We start from the raw sequence: 21,464 nt of genomic DNA on the forward strand, positions 1-21,464 counted from the left end.
TGTACACAGGTTAAAGGAATTCTGTCGCTTCTATACGGAAATAGTTATTTTCCCAGGAAGCGAACCTGCATCGTGGGTGTGCATGATTATGTGAAACTGAATGATACAGTTATATAAAACGATATTACAATACGCCTCGTTAACTAATATCTAATGAATGTACATTGTATTTGTTTTGTTCATTAAATTATTTAAAGTTCACTTTCATGAAGTCTTTTTGAATATGTCATACTCATAATTCATTTCATTGCGTGTACGGTTTCATCATCGCTTGTCACATATAAAAGTATTGTCTTCGCATGGGAAATGTATCTGTTTGTTTGTGATATCATGTTATCTTGATGCCACTATTTCGCTAAGATTTCTATGAAAATTGAGAAATTAAATGTCTAGATTGTCTACGCTATTGTACATTCGCAATTTAAAAAAAGAACGTTGAAAATCGGAATGACAGCTGCGTAGGAAATCTTTAAGCAAAGGAGGCGTACGAAGATCGCTTGAAAAGAGCGCGCACCTGGCTTATTGTAGCTCTGAATACGACGCACACATGCGCACACGCACTTATCCCAGTACAATACCGGATAAAGATTTACCCGTGATATAATATACCTGGGAGCAAAAAATCAAGGATAAACTCTGGTCTAATGATAAAAACCAGAAAAAGTTATTCAGGAATCCCGTTCGCTCCAATGCACCATTTTACCTCAATTTAATGTTTTAATGTTATAAAAAAGTTTTTTAAAAAGATTCTATACATATTTAGATAATTATATAACAGTATTTTATAAATGGTACGATTAGTTTAAACGCATGTTTGATGGTATAAGAAATTTTCAACATATAGCAAGAAATAGGTATCACGCTAAAAGTGCAGAAATAAAAAAAAAACAAATAAATCAAAAAGCTAAATAAATTGAAATATAAATAACTTTAAATTAACTTGCTCTTTCAGCCACCAAAGTGAAAATTTAAATAAAAATTAATACTTGATATTTTATTCGTATAATATTAAATCTCAACTTGTAATGTAAATTATCACCGAATATTCGGTCATAATACTTACCTACTTATATTATCTTTCAAATGACTGTATTATAATAAATTAACATTTTATTTGGAGTTAAGCATGCCGTCAATGCCCTACCCTTTTATGAGATGGCATAACTCATATCAACTTGTTCCCAGGGTGTTTACTTTTTTTTTCACAAAACCATCTTAAGTTTTAAAATCAAAAATCTAAGCATTCAGTGCAATTCAACAACATTTTTTGTCTATTTTATAAAATTTAATTACATGCGTTTTTAATCGTCTATGTGTAGCACATTTGTATAGTATTCGTGAAAATTCATTAACAGAAAATTTTCGAAATAAGCTGAACTATGTTTAATTACGTAAGATCTTGGGCACCTGACAACTGACATCTGACCTTGGCGCTCCGTGTCCTGTGGCCTTGGACCGCGAAGGGTCTCACAGACCCACAATAGCTGGCCGTTAAAACTCGTCTGATGAATACCGCGGAAACCCTCCCCTTGTGCGAAATCCGGCTAACGATTTTCTCTATTTGTCCTTTATGCTCTATTTTAACTACGTATTGATATGTAGGGTCATTCGAATACCGTTACTGTCATGTTAGATCGTTTAAATGTCCATAACTTTTTATAATTTTATGACTTCTCTTCGCAAAATCCCTTTTTTTAATTTTAACCATTGACAAAGCAAGTCCGCAGCTCTATTTGCAAGAATAAGTTTTACGATTTGTCTATTATTATTTTTGTGATTTGTAGGGTCTATTTATTGTTATTGTAAAGTTGTCTATTATAAAAGTTTATTACTTTAACGTAACCGTTTAAGTTTAACAATTAATTCTTTGCTTGTTTGTTCATATAATAATATGTATTTAAAATAGATAAATAGATGAATGATAAATAGAGGATAAATTCGATACAGTTTATAAGGTAATATTTGGTAAAATTTTATAAAAGTCTTAAGGTATTTAAATAATGTTGTGTTCATTTTATGCATACGTGTTCTTGTTCACTGCACGAGTAATTTATATTTTATACAGCACCTTCTAGCTGTTGCAAAGACGTAACAACATATTAGGTACATACATTTGTACTACCCCTTTTTTACGTCACTTTATGGAACCTATATGGTTCCGTCAATAATAAAATTACTTCCTTGATCAGCCGTGTCCTTAAAAACAAAAACATTTAATCAAAGTTAATATTTTGTACGAATTACACTTAAATAATACATTTTGGCTACTATTTTGTTTAAATGTATTCTTACATATTACGTGATTTTTGTTTTACTATAAATAGGTATTAGGAATAAGCTAGGCACTTGTACGTATATACCTACTTACAGATGAAGAAACGCTCTATTTCTATAATAATCGAAACTATGAAAAACTACATTGATTGCTTTAAAATAGCACAGAGGGAGCTAACGTGTTTATCAACTTATATACAGTTATGATAGTAATCGTGTTCAATCTGTAAGTACTCATCTGATATATGCCTTTTTATTGACTTCAAAGTACAACCACCGCAAATTGCAATAGAGGTTTTTCTCCTCAGTGGTAACATGATAAATTAATAAAATAACCGTTGTTTCGGAATTAGGTTCCTACTTTAAAGGACACGCACCAGTAACCAAAGTTCCTGATAAAATAATAATTCTAAATGCTTTTTACTACAAAATAATATATATCACTCATCAATCATGAGAATAAATTTAACATTGCTTAACCCAGTTTCCAGAACTGTATAGACTTTTTGAGTTTATTATCATTAAATAAAATATTCTATCGATAACTTGAGTTTCTAAGTCCAAGTAAAAATTTAACAAGGTTCGAAATCTCTATGAAGTCGGTTAAAATTTTAAATATTTTATCCAACAAACGTGAAACATAGGGTCCAGGCTATTGTTCAGTCGAGGACTTATGAAACTTAATAGCTCAGTCTGGTACAAAGCATAGTATTTTCTATTCAAATTGTAGTTTTTATGTTCCTAGGCAAGCTGGGGATTAGGGTACATAATTGATGTTTATGAATGAAAAATGTAGTTAGTAGAAAAACATTTTTAAATGCAAGTCGTCAGTGAATCTTATTTATTTTTTTACTTTTTTATTATGATTTCATTCATTATGAAGATTGATCTTTGGCGTAGGTATCTGGGGTTACTTTTAGAGTAGGCTTGTCCCATTTCACACTGCTGTCGAACAAAAGTACTATTGTAATAGATATTCACACTAATTAGTTGATGAGCTAAAAGGTATTGTAATTTATCACTTGTTAAATATGAAATTTATTAAATTTTGCAATAATAAATTGATAAGTTAATATTAATATGTATAAAATTTGAGGTCAACAAAGTCAACACTTCTGAATCATCATTTCGTGGCCAATGTATATAGGTGTAAATAAAAAACCAATTTGATGTGTCGCCACATTTATTTGAATTTTACTAAAAAAATTGAATAAAAAATATTGTATTTCATCAACATTACTTTAGAAATGAATAATATACAGTGGTAGAAAATCCGTTTGCTGCACCCGGAATTATTGTTATTATGACGGGGTGAGCGTCGGTAGCGCCGCCTCGTGGTTGAACGAGACAATTAAAAAAAATGACTTTACATTCATACATGGATAACAGAATATACATATTTATTATTTTGTTCAATCATACTACGGGCAACACAGTTTTAAATTTTCTTTCACAATACTGATACGGGTCAAGTTTTCTAACTGTCTCTGGGTTGGGTGGATTATTGGCTTTTCTATGGGTTGTTTGAAGGCGGCCGCTGTCAGTCTCACGCTGCTCTTAAATTAATCTTCTTCCTCACCACTCTCCGACTCTGTGGAAAAATATTTTATGAAAATCGGTGCCAATACGCTAGAAACTTGTGTCATGATATAAATATATACTTAACACCTTACTGTTGTTGCTAAATTGGTGGCGTTAATTAATCAGGGGGTTTCATTTTATTACTTAATACTGTTTGATATTTGTTTGTAGATTTAATTGGAACAATTGTTGTTTCTTAAAGAGTTTATAAGTCTCGAATAACTCACCCTCCTCAGCACTCTGTAGCCACTCGACAAACTTCTTCATCTGATCGAGGAACATATGCTTGCCCTTGGAAGAGTTGGGGTCGCGGTACCAGCGCAGGATCACTTCCTCGGAAACCACTTCACTCTTGTACAGCATTACAACCAGCTTACTGAACGCGCGCATGAAATTCATGTTCTCGTAGCAGTACTCTTGGACCTGTACAAATTTATGTATGTAGTCACAATTATATGGAATCCGACGACTAAGCGGGACTACCATTCATCGTAACTAAGTTGACAAGTGTCCGGAGATGCAATGAAGTATTAATTATATGAACTATAGATTTAAAGATTTTCCGTTATCGTTAGTGTTTAAAATATATGTTGTATTGGTTTTGCCGATTCAAAAGCACAGATGTAGGCAATTTGTTAAGAAATATTGTTGCGCTTCAATATCAGTCTCGGCTTTGAACCGAACCTGGTAAATATATCCACGCGATACTATTGCACACTTTTCACACCGACGCGACTATGTTCTAATCGTGACTGTTCTACTTATGTGCAACAATAAAATGTAACAAAATATATATACTGTTATATCTGTGACGGTACTAGGGGTACAGGTTCTAATAATATCAAAAATGATAGAAGGTACGTATAACAGATAGGATACGAACAAAAACCGAATTATTTTTGATAAACCAAATAAATTACCTTGGTCAGCAAAGCAATTTCAGCCTTAGCAGAATGAGCAAACGCAGCTAAAAGCGGCGTATATTGGCGCAAATGTTTCGCAGCTTGCTCGGCCAAAAGTTCCTCTTTCTTATTCCACTCACCACGAGCCATCACGCACTGCCAAATCTGAAATTTAGTTTCCATTAGTAGGTTGTAATTACAAAAATATATAATATTTTTATGAGATTACTGATCAGATTGCCATGTCAACATAGCATGCCAGTTACTGTGTAGAAGCTTAGCGACTCCCGAAAGACTCAGTTGCCACCAGCCTCAAACACGAAAAACCGCCACACTCTGACTCGTCATCAAGTTTCATCATATAAGAGGGTTTTAAATCATTTATTTTACTGATTAAATTTCTAATAAAAACAAAAAAATCATAAAAATCAGAATACTTACAATCGCGACCACCTCATGGTCTGGTATGTCATTTTTTTGCGCCATGTCTCTCAGATCTGGTATGATGTCTCTCACTGGTTTCTCATCATTTAGCTCCTCATCAAGAACACGAGTTAGTTCCCTACGAGCTTCCTGCGAAGCTTGGGCCCGGTGCAAGCGGACAACTTCGCCTAGACCCCGCGCCCCAAACATCGTGGCTAGAGATTCCTCACTGCGACGATTTAGGGGCAAGAATTCCAGAAGCCTGATGGAAAAGAAATTTGATATAAATACTAGAAGTATGTAGTAATCCATGGTCGGAATAGGAAAATATGCTTTGTAGCCACATTTATGACGATATCACAACAAATGCGATAAGCCAGTACATGTAGCTTTTATCTTTCCCAAATCTTCAACATGATCATATTTTAGAAGATCATATTACTTTAACAGATTGGGAATAAACCATTTCAACATGTGACAGTAAAAGGACTCCTGTATTTGTGTATTTATTGTCTAAAATGGTAATACAACTTCATTCACGTTAAAAAAGATGGTGGGTACATAAAAGTATATTAGTATTGAAAAAAACTCATGAACTAAGCCTCACTCACCTGCCTTCAAGTTGACCCCTCTTCAACGCAGTAACTAACGAAGTGACTCCACGTTCGTTCTTCATTGTTACGAATACTTCGAGCACGAATTCTAAAGCTACATTTTCCTTCAGAAGGTGCTCATTCACCAGCACTAGAAGTACTGATGGTGGGACGCATCCGTTGCCTGAAATAAGGCATTTTTGTAATACGGTCTATGTACGTACATATTTGAAAAAATTAAAAGCTTTAATTAAAATCTTTAACGAAAGTAAAATCAATAACTATCTTAAAAATTCGGAAAACAAAATGGCCGCAGCCACTAAACAAGATGGCGGATATCATTAATATGTAGTTAAAATCTTAATTTTAAAAATAATAAAGATTTTAATAGTTGGATAGCCAACGCAATGATGATATAATAGACCATTAGAGGAATTTGTTTAAATCTTTAAGGTCAAATTCAAAAAATTATATGTAACACCGCCAGTGTATCGAGCCCCGCAAACAGGGACCGAGGATAGTCGGCGTAATAATATCGCACATTTCGACACCTACCAGGCTAGGTAACGCCAGGCCGGCTCTAATTGTGTGCCAAAAGATTTTTTTACATATATAAGTTACGTTATTTACATACAAATTAATAAATAAATAATATAATAATACAGTACACATTGGCAAACTGGGCTAATTAAGTTAGTTTGGATTTAACTCTAATCAAACTAATAGTACTTGACTAACCAGTAAAGACTATAAAGTACTATTTAAAAATTTGTCTACTGAAAAAGCAAAAATTAAAGACCTTAACATAATGTTACTTACATATCCACAACGCCGTCATCCTGGCCAGTTTGATGCGTTGCAGCGGTTCGAACCCTTTAATGTACACCAGCACCTGAAGAAGCAACCGTAATTTTATCATTGAAAAAAGTGTGTATGTACAAAAGTCAGAAGGGAAATTTCTTTGTAAATTTATTATTACTAAGATAAAAGCCCCAATAGACGATCAAGTAGCAGAATATGATCACTATTTGTATGTCTATATTCACACTGTTAATTAAAATCTGCGTTTGCACTGCACAAGACATGTGACAGAATTTCCATGTAAAGTTCTAATATGTAACTACTAAACGAATACATCAACCGATAGTGTGTATTTTTTCTCGATCTCCTTTTATCATTCTGTCAATCGGTCTCTATCGCCCTCCCCCATTTCTCAGGAAAAAAATTAACCTCATATGCCTAAATAAGTTTCACTTCAAAAACCTTTTTGTAGTTGTAGAAAAATAGCATTTACTAATAGCTCTTACAATAAATTACTTTAAAAATCTTATTAATGATTGTTAATGGATATAGTAAAAAAAATGTTATATATATTATTACCTTTTTCATCTCCTCTTCAAACATTTTTTCCAGATACTTATAGCGTCGCATTAGTTTCACGAATACCTAAAGAATACACGTCTGATGAATACAATTTTCGGAAAGATTATTAAATTTAGGTTTATTTCTTTTAAATCAGCAATAAAACGAACGAGTGAGGATTCTCATCAGAATTCAGATCTCTAGCCAGTTGTTTCATCATTTTAAGTCAAACATTTACTTTATTATACATTTTTAAAATACATAGTTGAATAATATTGAGGATAATATAATAATTACTAGATAAATTTTAATTATGGTTACTACTGAGTGGGCTAAATGGTCCCAGATATTTTTCTTTTTGTAAATTTTAATGATAAATTACCTGTTCAAAGTTGTGCATTGACTCCATATCCTCACTAGCGTTGAAGATGCAAGTGTTTGTCTTCGGTGTCTCCCCATCCATCGACACCGAACCACCAGGGACTGTAGGAACATAATCGAAACTATTACATATATACAGTAGATAAACTATTAAAAACAATTATTTGTATTTGTTAATGAAAATTTTTGAATATGTAAGGCAAGGCAGGTAACTACAAAATGAGAATCCAATTATTGTTATACCATTACTAATCAACAGTATTTTATTTTCTGTTACTTACGCAATAGCCCCCCGGCAATAAGAACATCGAAAATGACCTCGCCATACCGGCGATAGTCAAGTTTGGAGCCGGCAGCGTCTAAGAACTTATAGGCCGCCTCCAGATCGCCGCCCGCGCGCTCCAGTCCTTGGACCAGAGCGTCGCGGAACCCGTTAGGGTCATACTTCTCTTTCTCATCTGAAACAAACAATAATAGTTGTGAATTTACTTTTAATTTGGAAATGTTCTGTATACTCTCAAATTTTCAGATTTTCTAAGTTATTTAATATTTGGTACTACATAGCTAGGATATTATATAGGTAATAGGTATTGTTAATAAACCCTTAACTAAATGTTTTTTCTTTAAAGTTAGCGCGGGTAACTGTTTAGAGAAAATAATGTTTGTAGAAACAGACAAATTTATAAATTATGCTCTTTATCTATGCGTCAGGAAGAGATTACGCAGACAGACATTTCAGATGTTAATTTACTATATCACTGTCATAAATCTCTTGTGTATCATAATCATATCGTATTTTTAGATCATCAACAATAAACAGAATATGACGTAAATAAAACACGTAAGAAATTATACTCAGATTGTTTTGTTTGTACTAAATCAGTTGATAAATTGCGTCATACTTAATAATTTTGTTTCTACTTATTATATGAAGTCTGAAGAAACTTTGACCAAATTATGTAATTTGAAACAGGCCTGGTTTCGCACAACATAACCCCACATGTTTTTAACTGTCTGCAGCTGAATTTGCACGTGTACGCAATCAAACATTAACATAGAACAAAAGGTAATGTTAAAATAACTTGAATTGAAAAATAAAATCTGAAGAGTAGCTACTAAATCCTTGTAAAAATTAATAATTGGCCACAGAAATAAATACCTGCTACTGTTTCCCAACACTGTACATAAGTATTTATATTGTTGAATTTTAATTACGAAAGTCGAAGGAGTTAATAAATAGACCATATTGGTTGAATAAATGCAAGGCAATTGAAATTATTTATTTACATATGTGTCAATATATTGTGTAGATGTCTCAAGCAAGGTTACGTGATTCATAAATAAGCACTTGGCTAAGGAAAACTACTTGGAAGCCATACAAGTAAATATATAATTAGTCAAGTTAATAGATATATGTACATATATAACTTAATAATAATATGTAATATATAAATTGTTGCCATGAAGCCAAAGTTTTTTGCAACAACAGCATAGTGATTTATTGGTTAAATATTAATTAGTAGAAAATCATTACATTGACAGTTAAATGTTTAAATAAAAACTTTTCAATATAATTAGTTTTTGAATAGTTCAATTCAAGGAAGGACTCTTGATACAACAATGTTTAAAAAATTGTTTGGAATGTGCAATTATTCTAAAAAGTACTAAAATAATAATATATCTATGTACATATATAGAAGTGTGAAGGTTTCAATTGAGTTGTCACCTACCTTGGCATCTTATCATTAACTTATTTCACACTACAACTGATTTTAGCTAGATTCCTTTATGCCTGTATCGAATATTGATAAGTAAAGGCTTTTTACTCTCAATAATAAGTGTTCTTTCTTAAAGGGCAACTAAAGCTAAACTACAAATAACATTGAGAATTTCAAGTTCCAGTTTGCCCATATTACCCATTCATGTTTTTTAGCTGTTTAGCTTTAGTATACAGAAAACACTTAATAAATTAAATGTAAATAGATGGATGTGTAAAATACAAATGTTTATTGATATGCGTACCAAATCTATTTAATGGAAATAGCTTGGTATAGCTTTTATCAATAATTTAATCTCCACAGTCAAGAGAAGCCAGTTTGGACACATATATTCCATTCTGGGGCAAAGCTGTGGCTACAATATTTTTTAAAAATAACAATCATGTTAAATACCATAGACATACATGAAATGTGTCAAAAAATATAAATATTTAGAACTGAAGAAAATGTAACATGCGGTAATTACTGTTTTACAGATTAAAAAAATAACCTTAAAATTTATTTTGAATCCGAAATGTATTATTTAAAAATCTTTCCTACAATAAGTTCCACTACATTGAAGAAATATAAATTTGCATTGTATATGAACTACCCAATAAATGGTAATATCTACTAGCTACTCTTTTGTATCATGACATCAGTTTCTATAAGGTTATAAATTTAATATCATAGAAGCTCATCAAGATACTGTTATTTTAGCCATTATTGTTTAACAGTACTTTCACAAGAGAATTATAAATGTTCACATGACCCACATCGTGTGATTCATTAATATTGTTACTGTGTGCCAAGGTGAAGGCTATGCAGAAAAAACGGCTACCTACTTCCACTGAACAGCTCGAGGCGTTAGATAAGTAATGCTAAAATAATTAGGAACATGCGACATAAAAATGCTAGAATGCTTACCTCTTTTTCTGGTCTTGATCCGTTGACCCGATAATACTGGTTTTTCTACCTTTTGACTCATACAATATATTGCTGAAACAAAATACACGTGGCATTTACTTGAGGAAAGAGGGGCCCTAAGATTTTAACGAAAGGTCATCGCCCCGAAGGGACCACATGTTGAAAAATTTAATCATAAATTTATTTTAATCAAACCAAATAATTTCAGGTACGATTACGAGGCGACGCCTACTTACCACAAGGGCAAGACACAATCAATGACACAAAATCTCTAATCCTTTGTGAAATCAAATCACAATCTCCGCAAATGACTAAGCAAGGATATCGAGATTTTAATAATGAACATCAACTAGTATTGCAAATACAATGAAAAACTAATCGATTATGCACTTATACTTACGTAGTTACAGGTTATGTAGGAGCCTTTTACTCCTTTTGCGAGTTCACTTCGACTGCGCCTGTTCGGAAAAGAAAGAAACGCTCGAAGATCTTTGGGTCGGAGAGCTAGAGACAACGTGTATGGAGTCGCCGGATATCCGGTTTTAAACAACCGACATATCGATTTTCTCAGTAAATGAAATTTGTTCTCTTAAAAACTGCTATTTTAATCTTCTATTTGCTTTTACACAATAATTTAAAAATTAAATCAACCCTCAGATTTACGTGTTAAAAAATATAAGATTAGGAAGAAATTGATGATTGTCGTATAAAATATAAAAATCACTTAAAAACGTAAAAATGCAAAAATCTACAATTAAAATTTTAATTATATATTTTAAAAAGACGACACGATAATTTAATCAATTTTGTAATATTTATTTAAAAATCACAATTTGAAAGGAGAACATATGATTACAAAAATATTATTAATAGACAACATCAATTTTTTCGTCAGGCGCCTCTTACATGCGTAGTCTGTGGAAGCTTAAATAACAAACATAGAGCAGTAGCTTATACTTTAACTACTGTTACTTAAACAAAGAACGCAAAGTGAAATAGAAATACAAGAATTAGGAGCATATAAACCACGTTAAAGTAGCCGACGAAATAGTATGCCGATTATTTATTTATAAATATAAAATAATGGTTACTATATATTATTTTACGTAAGTTGACAGTAGCTAATCGATATCTTGCTTTTTCGGAAAATAATAATATCGTGGTAGCTGGCATAGGTCCGTTTTTTAAATTTAATTGTATATAGGATTTGATTGTAATCGTATTTTGCTTTAATCGGTTTTCATTGGAACTTCTTTTAAAAATAATTTTTGGTAATGCTTATGCTTATAATATATGTATAATAATTATATAATATTTTTGACAAAAATACATAACATAACCAAAAACGATCAAAACATATTTTAGGCTTTGAAATTTGAATTACATCTTGTATTACAATTATAATATTACCAAAAAGCGTTACTTTTCAAAAGTTATTAATTGTATACAAAGTATACACTTAATTTGATGGTATTTTAAAGGCTCACAAATAAGAAGGATTTAAAATTGATTAGTTTACGAACATTCAACAAGAAAAGCATGAGACATTATTTGTTTTAAAAATAGAACCAAATTGATAAGGTTTCTTGTTTATTTCAACATTTTCTATAATGTAGTGCTTCTGTTGTTTAATCGTTCGAAATTCTCTGATCTATAATTTTCACAGCCTGTGACATTACAATGTAATGTCATGTAGTGACTATTATAGCCTATGCCTAGTCTCGTAGTAAGTGTAACCATAGAGTTAAACTACTTGGCGTGTGAAATGTGAATCTGTATACTGTAAATGTTAAATAATACGGTGCCGTGCCGTGTCTAAAATTAATTAATTATGTTGTATTAGGATTTATGGATTAAGAGTTGAAAACTATATCAACTGAAAATACTAAGGCGAGGAAAACATTCTAATATAGTATAATACCACAAATTTAACAACTAAGCGTATATAACGTGGGTTCCGAGTTCTGATTCAAAATGGCAAATTGCATATTGGCAAAGGTAAATATAGTAATGTACAGAAAGTTAACTGAAGATTCCATGACGATTCCTATAGATTATCGTTCTAGATTTTGATATACAGCATGTGTATATATATAATACGTTACGAATATTTTATTAAGTTTGTAATAATCTTCCTTTCTACTGAAAAATATATATATCTTTTTGTGTGTTAGACTATTTAATATAATATGTTACAGGTAGGTCAACTACGATTTCTTCCGGTAACAAATCTATTACAACCATACCGTACAACCACATCAAAACATTATAACCCCAAGTTTAAGAAGCTTCGTAAAGAAAAATTCCTTAAACTAAATATTCCGGACTATAATGAGGATATTGATAACCTTCCTGAAGAAAAAGTCAGACAGAAAATGAAAGAGCGTGGCTTGCTTCCTACTAGACCTTGGAATGACAGACCTTTTTACATTTCAGCGACAGGTATTACAAGATTGCATTAAATCCAATATGTACAAGGCATGACAATTGGTCTTGGATGCTTGTTCTACATAAATATGTATATATGTTTTAGGTGGTGTATTTGAGGCATACATCCCACCAGAGGGTGATGGAAAAGCCTCCATAGTATCAACTACAAGAGCAAAACAAACTGTAGAGCTACTTGAAAAAAAATCTAAATCAATGATGGCAATACGTAAAGTTAAATCTTTTGATGAAGATTTTGACACCAAAGAATTTTGCCGGATAGCTCAAGATATTTATGTTAAGGCACATGAAAGTCTTGTTAATGATGATAGGCATGCCTTGAGAACATATGTTACAGAGAAGGCATATCCTGAATTTCGGCATAATTCATTTGGAAAGACAATAAGATGGAAGTTTTTGGAATCACTTGAGCCACCTAGAGTAGTTCATGCCAGGTGTACAGATGTTATTAGCAAAGAGAATATATTTGGACAGGTTTGTAAAGAAGCTTTCTAATATCCATAGTAAACTTCATATGTTCAGTTGAGAAGTTTTGAATTTAAAATAATATTTTATTAGCAAATTTCTGTTATAGATCACTGTTCGCTTCCACACTCGTCAGCAGTTGTCTGTCTATGACCGTTTTGGAAGACTATTACATGGTAGTGAGATTCTTGCTAAGGATGTCTTGGAATATGTTGTATTTGAGAAACATTTATCCAATGTTTATGGTAATTGGAGAGTTCATGGGAAAATAATACCAGATTGGGCACCACCTAAAGACCCTTCCAAACTAACAAGAATAATACCAGAAGAGAAGACAGTTGTGCCAGAAAAAACTGACAGTGAAGAAACCCCAGTTGTAGCTGATAAGTAGTTAATAAACCATACAATATTTGATTTTTGTTTATATGTATACAATTAGTGAACATATACATTGTACATATACCGGCAAACATCTTGAACTTATGTTCTTGCAATTGATAGAGAAGCAATTTTTAGGTATCACTGCGATGGGGGGGAGAGTGACGTGTGGACTGTGTGATTGGTAAATCAGTTGATATTTGTGTCCAGCGCTGCGATGCTATGCTCAAACTTTCCCCTACTCCCTTGTTTAATGGTCTAGAAGTTAAGAAGTTCTAAGAAATCGGTCCAGCTGTTCACGCGTGATGCCTATTTTATATATGTGTATATAGATTGCATTAGATATCCTAAAAGTGGGTATAATAGCAATATTAAAAATCAACATCAATTGCAACACTTTTATTGTATCAAAACTCTTAAATGTCTACAAAGTATAGTTATTTTGTATGATAATTTAGATGCCAGTTGACTTAAAAGTGCAATAATTGTACATCAAAACATTCTACAAATATAAATTAAATTTTATATTTCTTATTTACAAATTTTAGCTAATAGGATTATATTTTGTACATTAATAATACATTTTGATATATGAAATATATCTAGTAAAAATAGCATTTTCAACATATTGTTTCAATATTAGTAGACTATTTTGAACTCTAAAAGTAAGAATTATAATATGTACTTTGATTTGTTTTCATTTTGAAAGCAATATTTAACCTTTATTATGTTGTATTGCCATATTATTATTATTGCAAAGTAAAGCTTGTTTTTATTTATTAGCACTTAACTATTATTTCACTGGTATACATTTGGAATGATAAGATTTCAAAGGAGATTACATAAGTCTATGAAAAGATTTTTATTATTCAAATAAAAATACCTATCAATCTTTTAAGATTGTTTACACTTAATAGTCTCAAAAATACTTAATATATAAAATATTATTCAAAATAATTTGATCTCGTCAGATCCAATGATTGGAACATTGCGTTTCAGGCATGTTCCATTACAGGTGGTAGGTGTTGTTCCACTGTCCCTATATATGTTTGAAGCGCCTTCATATATCGTTAGATAATGTTGCATTTAACTCCGTCATCTTGCACTATGGCATTTACGACGAATCGTAAGATTGTACACGATTATCCGATTATATTGTTTCGGCGTTCAGACAACAGTGGGCGCTGTGCGTTGCGTGGGTTTAGGCGGAAGGGGCGGCGGTGTCCGCGGTTGCAGACGTTGCCTCTGGGTTTCACGGAGATTCTCTAAGAAATCTGTACAAGAGAAATTATAATTTAATAATTATATAACAGTTTAACTTTTTTACTATAAGTTCGGCAAATAAGTTTCAAAGATTAGCAAAAGTTTAATTCATAGGGGTTTTCATTATTATTATTTCTTTTTGTGTAAAAAAATTGTGGATACTCACGCGGTGGGTGATGATGTAAGGGTGGGCCGGGCCGTAAAGTGGCTCTAACTCTATTAGCAGGTACGGGGCCTTGAGACAAAGAGGACTGGGGATTGGGACCATCTGTGTTGACCCCATTACGTGACGCCTCGCTAAGGCCTCCAGAACTGCCAGAAGTGCGGTCTATACTCTACAACAAATAAAAAGTATTGTTATTGCATAGTTTTTGCTTCGCACCACCACTATGTGGAACCAGCTGCCCACTGAAGTATTTCCGAACCAATTCGACTTTTGGTCCTTCAAGGAGCGTATCAACTCCAATGTCCATGGGCGGCGGTATCACTTATCAACTGGTGAGCTTCCAGCCGGTTTGCCTTCTATATATAAACATATTTTTATTTTACGAAGCCCAAAGCCTGCCACATATGGCAGATCTTATTTCGTTCTTAAAGTTGTTTCATTCGTTTCTAGTTTTAATAAAATATAGGACCTATATCTATATTGACTTAATTTTTTATGACAACGCAAGTCAAATATATATAAAAAAGAATGTTAATACATGTTCTTATCTTCTAAATTACAATCTGGGGTGAGAATGTAAAACGAAAGACGCAACACAAAGCATTATACGTTTGTTTATACGGTTTATGTAAGAGTATACGATCCTTCTCTCGCGTCTTTCGTTCTACAATCCCACATTATTATAACTTATAGCTCACCAGCGTATCTTCATCGTGAGGTCTTAAAGTGACGTCAGGTATGGAGTCAGCGTCATCTTCTCTTTCCCCTCTCTGGTGAATTCTCACAGCGCGCCATTCTCCTTCACCGAATTCTACTATTTGCAACCGAGCGCCGTCTAATTCCTAAGAATAAATAAATAATTTATATTTTAACAATAATTATGGTCGAAGTGTGTCACCTAAGTTCCAACGTGTTAAAGACTTTAATATAGAAAATCGTTTGACAGCTCTGAACACTTGAAGTACATAACATGCTTTTAAGCGACAAAATTAAAAAAAAAAAACTGTTTGGGGATCAGTGTATAATAATCTCGAAAGATCCATATCATTTGTCACCTGGGTTCGTTTGTCTAAACTCTAAATCATTGCTCACACAAGCTTGTAAATATAAAAAAATAACTGACTATATACAATATTAATATATCGAACCTGTAATGATGTATCAGGATGCAACGCCTGCGCATCTGTGGGTACATTCCTCACATTTCCATCTGGAGGGTATCGTTGCAATAACGGCCTGAGAACATGACGTAATCGTCTTGCGGGGCGACATCTAACGAGCACGGCGCGTGGTCCGATTCGTACGCGCACGACACAACGTCTCTCTACGACCGCACACTTGCCCGAGAGTATTGTCGATGGTGTTTCGGCGTCAATCACGCGGGATTCGCCCTGTAATAATATAGTATTACACATATTGCCCTTTGATATATTATTATTTATGTGGGGCTCGATCATCGAATAAACGTTTTGTGGCATTTATACACAAACTTAATTTTTCAAGTAGGTATTTTTGGGTTCCGTAAATTCACATAATCATATTTAAATAATATAAGTTATTTTTATACTTAAAAAATCTAAATACCAAAGAAATGTTTATGTCTCAAACATTTGTTTAATATAATAAATTTGGAAATATTCATATATGTAATTATAAAGAGATGTTTTTAGTTAAAATGGCATCTTCATTAATCACTTTCTTTTTTTTACCTGATCATCAAGCAGAACGTCGTAAGTAGTACACAGTAGATTTCTCCTTTGCAGTAGACGGTCTACTAATCTTCTCACCGTCACGCCCTCGTCTACGCCAACCACAGATGTCGCTCCATCCGGTAACACTACACGGCAAAGTGAACAGCCTCCAGATAACGTTTGACTGGCTGCAACCACCTGGAAAGAATATTTATTCTTGAGTGTCACTTGTAAAATATATAATACTGATAAATAATTTAACAGTTCGATTCAATATTTTTAACAAACAATTGCGCAGAATTTCAGCCAAAACCTAAACCGATAGTAGGTAAACAAATTACAACATGTACGATAAAAGTCTTTATTAAAATTTCTTGAATCGCTTAATTATTCAAATCTTGCATAAGATTGTCAATTTTGTAGTTTATCTCTGTTTGTAAAGCGCAAAACGCTTAAGACACTTGATTCAACGTCATTACGCAAAAAATAGGTAAACTTAAAATGATAAAAATGTATGTTTTTTCTTATAAATTATTTTTTTTCATTGTGTACTTTATTGTGTATTTCATTAAAGAAAAAATGTAGTTATTGAAAATGTCACGAGCCTTTGGCCTATAAAATTAACAAAAACCATTAATGAAAAACAAATCCTATAATAAAGACAAGAAAGTTATATTTTTATACCATCCATTTTTGATCAATAAAGTGGTTATTGTATGTTGTTAATTATCATATTTATTTATAGAATATCTAAAAGTCATCATCTAGATAACACAGAACATATAAAAACTCTTGTCTCATAATTTATGGCATGTAGGCGTGTCTAATGATAATTGCAAATAATCATATCGTCAAGATAAATATTAAAATATGGTACAAGTTGTTTGGCATTGTGATATTCCACGCTAGCTTGATGCTTGAAGCGTGGGCAAATTAATATCAGTAGGGCTGCCAAAATCTAAACATAATTAATTTTTGAGTTTTTATCAAAATTGTACAATAATCAAAGTTTTAAACAATAGTATAATACTATTTAGTCATTTCATAAATCTTAATGCCGAAGAAAGTCATATTTGTGATCTAGTTTTTTTTATCCATTTATTTTTATTGTAATTATTTGAAAACATTGACTTAGTAACATATTTCTTCAACAAAACAATTACTTACCTATGTTGTTCAGTTGTATAAACACGTGAACAACATAGGTGTTGTTTATTTAATCTATATTTTTATTTGGTTGTTTGTTCATTAATAGTGGTCATAATTCATTTTACAATGGGCTTACAGGTGGAATTTTTATAGAGCCCTGAAATGAGATTTGATAAGATAAATTTTATATTCATAATTGATACATTTCCTTTGTAGGTAACAAGACCTATGTGATAAATATTAATGTTAATTCTAATCGGAAATGGTCTCGTTATGTTTTGGAAAATTTGGGTTAGAGTCCTGGAACCTAATACCTTCCTAAGATCTACAAACAATATATCAGTAACAAATAGAAAAACCAAATAGATGAAGTAACAAAACCATGCTAAACGTTTACTAAACTTTTCCAGTACACTGAAGATCACACTCGTACTCTAAAATAACGTAGGTCAACGTCTTTATTTACTTCGTAAAAAAAAAATATTTTGCGCCTACAATTATTTACTAACAAACAACATTATCATAACCACGCGCTGGTAATTATTTCACAATTGTGAAATTCTAAGAAATAGTTCAATATTAGTTTACTTATTTGTTTAGTTCGGTATTGTTTATATTCCTGTGTAAATTTTTTTTTTTTTAAATCATTTATTCGCCGGAAACAAGTCCATAGGCATACAAACATACAATAAAAACAAAAATAAACTAAACTAAAATAATTACAGATAAAAACACAACAGCATTAAATTTGTTCCACAGTAGTGGTTATAAAATTAAATAAACACTTAAATAGTTTTTGGTTAGCTAAAAAATCTTGAACGCGGCGGGGTACAGCATTCCAAGGATGACAGGTGTCAACTGTCATTATTTGTGCAGGCATTGACGTCAAGTTTGAATCAACCGTTTCTTCCTCATCCTCGACTGTATACAAAGCTTCTCCTATATCAGCCACAAGAACCAGTCTCTGCATATTAAATTTAGGACATTTCATAATGATATGGGTCAAGTCTGCTTCATCAGCTTCACAATAAGTGCATTTGTTATTGTCAATTATCTTCATACGATGTAAATGGGCAGGTGTTTGGCAGTGTCCAAATCTCAGGCGATTTATTATTGTTATGTATTTTCGCTCATTGGCGTCCTTATGGTTATGATACCATGGTTTGTTTGGAAGTTCTTTTTGTATCTCTGCATACCATCTTCCTTTACTTTTCGAAATATCCTTGTAATATTCATTCCATAGTTGTCTTTTATTGTTCTTTAAATTCATGTATAGGTCCGTAAAAGGAATCTTGCATATGTCTCTATGATCGTCATCGTGATTCGAATTGACTATTTTGTCAACCACTTCATTGCCTTTGATACCTCTGTGAGACGGTACCCATTTAAAAATCACATTGACATTGAGATTATATACAATATTTCTAATCTTATACACTATATAATTGACCTTATAATTAAAACTGAAATTATGTAACGACAATAGTACACTTTTAGAATCAGAAACTATTATTATTTCATTGTATTGTTCAATATTATTCAAGTTTTGGATGTAAATAAGAGTTTGATAAATTGCATATGCTTCTGCTGTATTAATACTACAATTTTGATCCAACTTAAAACATTTAGTTGTCTTATTTTGAGGGTCATAATAACCAGACTTTACAGAATTCAAAGACTTTGACCCATCGGTGTACAAATATAAAGTATTAGTCTTATTAGAACAATATTCTTTAAAATCTCTTTCATCTAGAATAAAACTAGTATCTACATTTAGTTTACATATTAATGCTTCATATTTACATTCATATACTGGCCATGACTGACTCTTGTGCATATTTCCAGACAAATCATTGACAAAACCCATAATCCGGGTAATTAAAGGATATTGACTGTTAAGGATATCTGATGCTGAAACATAAGGAGTTGTTTGTAAAGACGATTGCAGAACCTCAGGTAAACAGATCCTACTACTGACTATTTCATTATTTACTGCTAAGACTTTCAAACAGAATTTCTCTGTAGCAAATAAACGCCTTATACATAAAGGTTGTATACAAGTCTCTGCTTCCATATTATGTATAGGAGTTGTACACATAGCACCGCTAATAATGCGCAGTGCCATATTTTGTATTACATCTAACTTTTTTAGTAAAACTGGACTTATGTTCATATATACAATTGCAGTATAATCAAAGTGGCTGCGAACTAAACTTTTGTATAACATACTTAGGACTTTAGGGTCTGACCCCCAAAATGTACCAGCTAAAGATCGCATAATATTTATACCCCTCATTGCATTTCTACAAATATAATTTATATGTTTTTCAAATTTTAATTTTGTATCAAAAATTACACCTAAAAACTTTTTTTCGTCTGTTTGTGTTAATTGGATATTTTTATATTTAATATTTACAGACCTATTGCTACCAAATACTAAAACTGAACTTTTACTTGAGTTAATATTTAGCTTTAAATCATTTGAGTAATAAGTATTAAGCTTATCTAAAGCTAAATTAATGTTTCTTTCAGCAATCTGTACATTACTATTCACACAATATATTAAAATATCATCAGCAAACTGTAATATTTTAACATCTTCAGGTAAATGATGGAGAATTTGTGAAGTATATAAATTGTATAATATTGGGGACAAGGAGGCACCTTGCATTAAACCTTTGTATGCATTTTTTGGTCCATGTAAAATATTATTATACTTAACATATAATGTACGACCAAACGAAAAGTTAAACAACCACTTTATTAATTTTCCAGGTAGATTCAACGAATGTAGAACCTTTGCCATTTGATGGAGATTGACATTGTCATAGGCTCCCTGCACATCAAGGAACACACACACTGCTGCTGACTTAGACAACAAACAGTTCTTCATATCTATCAGGTATGTAGTAAAACTTTCAACTGCACTTTTTCCTTTCCTAAACCCAAACTGGCATGAAGGGATTATATTCTTATTTTCAACATAATAGTCTAGTCTCATTTTTATCATTTGCTCACATAACTTTCCTATACAAGAAGCTAAAGAGATAGGTCTATATGAATTAGGATCATCATCCAGTTTATCTGGTTTCAGTATAGGTATAACACACTGAGTTTTCCATGACTCTGGAATCAGTTGTTGTGACCATAGTGAGTTTAGGATCTGTAATATACTATTTTTTGCTGATATGTGTAACTTTTGTAACATAATATATGGAAAACTGTCTAATCCTGGAGTAGTGTTCTTTCTTAAAGCCAATGCTATATTAAATTCCTCATCTGTAAATGGTTGTAACAAAAAAATTGTTGTATCATCATTACTATCTGAGGTAAAGATATACTCCAAATCTATATTAGTATCATTATTTGCAGTTTGTGCCAATTTGTCTATAAAATTACCAATCCATTCGTCATTCTTAGATATATTTCTATTTGTATTTATTCTTTTAAATCTCCGTATGTAGTTCCACACTCTAGAAATTGGTGTATGTCTATTAAAAGATGAACATAACTTTTTCCAACTTGAGCTTTTAGCTTCTTTAATAATCATTTTTTTCCTAGCATCTAATCTTTTGTAGTCAATATAATTTTCAATTGTCATATCATTCCTATACTTAACTAACGCATCTTTTGATTTATTTACAGCTTCAGCACAGTCCTCGCTCCACCATGGAGCCGGAGCCCTACATGTTTTGCCAGCATGG

The 21,464-nt window shown here is 32.0% G+C and overlaps 3 protein-coding genes across 3 annotated transcripts in view; 1 reads left to right on the plus strand and 2 right to left on the minus strand.

Moving 5' to 3' along the window:
- Nucleotides 1-3,439: 3,439 nt before the first annotated feature.
- LOC110997323 (protein krasavietz) lies at nucleotides 3,440-10,758 on the minus strand. Its single transcript, XM_022265425.2, has 11 exons — nucleotides 10,601-10,758; nucleotides 10,201-10,272; nucleotides 7,798-7,974; nucleotides 7,518-7,618; nucleotides 7,154-7,219; nucleotides 6,593-6,665; nucleotides 5,792-5,957; nucleotides 5,199-5,442; nucleotides 4,776-4,922; nucleotides 4,083-4,278; nucleotides 3,440-3,865 (listed from the first exon to the last, which is right to left on the minus strand). The coding sequence occupies exons 2-11, from the start codon at nucleotides 10,259-10,261 to the stop codon at nucleotides 3,837-3,839; spliced, it is 1,260 nt and encodes a 419-aa protein (XP_022121117.1). The 5' UTR covers nucleotides 10,262-10,272; nucleotides 10,601-10,758; the 3' UTR covers nucleotides 3,440-3,836.
- A 1,177-nt stretch (nucleotides 10,759-11,935) lies between these two features.
- Nucleotides 11,936-13,523, plus strand: LOC110997328 (probable 39S ribosomal protein L45, mitochondrial). The gene is made up of 4 exons (XM_022265431.2): nucleotides 11,936-12,198; nucleotides 12,399-12,642; nucleotides 12,734-13,122; nucleotides 13,223-13,523. Exons 1-4 carry the CDS (start codon nucleotides 12,175-12,177, stop codon nucleotides 13,502-13,504), a joined length of 939 nt encoding a protein of 312 aa, XP_022121123.2. The 5' UTR covers nucleotides 11,936-12,174; the 3' UTR covers nucleotides 13,505-13,523.
- A 352-nt stretch (nucleotides 13,524-13,875) lies between these two features.
- LOC110997326 (regulator of G-protein signaling loco) overlaps nucleotides 13,876-21,464 on the minus strand; it is a 63,944-nt gene continuing 56,355 nt past the window's right edge. Inside the window, exons 9-13 of the mRNA XM_045630954.1 lie at nucleotides 16,630-16,809; nucleotides 16,069-16,311; nucleotides 15,619-15,762; nucleotides 14,921-15,089; nucleotides 13,876-14,765 (exon numbers count right to left, since the gene is read on the minus strand). Of these exons, the coding sequence (XP_045486910.1) occupies nucleotides 14,659-14,765; nucleotides 14,921-15,089; nucleotides 15,619-15,762; nucleotides 16,069-16,311; nucleotides 16,630-16,809 (843 nt within the window). The 3' untranslated portion in view covers nucleotides 13,876-14,658. The remainder of the gene's footprint in view (nucleotides 14,766-14,920; nucleotides 15,090-15,618; nucleotides 15,763-16,068; nucleotides 16,312-16,629; nucleotides 16,810-21,464) is intronic.

The sequence above is a fragment of the Pieris rapae genome, chromosome 14 (assembly GCF_905147795.1).
Source record: "Pieris rapae chromosome 14, ilPieRapa1.1, whole genome shotgun sequence".
Classification (NCBI taxonomy): domain Eukaryota; kingdom Metazoa; phylum Arthropoda; class Insecta; order Lepidoptera; family Pieridae; genus Pieris; species Pieris rapae.

Coding starts and splice junctions, on each gene's coding strand:
- LOC110997323 (XM_022265425.2), bottom strand. CDS start 10,261: ATGAGTCAAAAGGTAGAAAAACCAGTATTATCGGGTCAACGGATCAAG. Junction 7,619..7,797: donor TATTGCCGGGGGGCTATTGC/GTAAGTAACAGA, acceptor ATGTTCCTACAG/TCCCTGGTGGTTCGGTGTCG. Junction 7,220..7,517: donor CAATGCACAACTTTGAACAG/GTAATTTATCAT, acceptor TGTATTCTTTAG/GTATTCGTGAAACTAATGCG.
- LOC110997328 (XM_022265431.2), top strand. CDS start 12,175: ATGGCAAATTGCATATTGGCAAAG. Junction 12,199..12,398: donor CAAATTGCATATTGGCAAAG/GTAAATATAGTA, acceptor AATATGTTACAG/GTAGGTCAACTACGATTTCT. Junction 12,643..12,733: donor TTTTTACATTTCAGCGACAG/GTATTACAAGAT, acceptor TATATGTTTTAG/GTGGTGTATTTGAGGCATAC.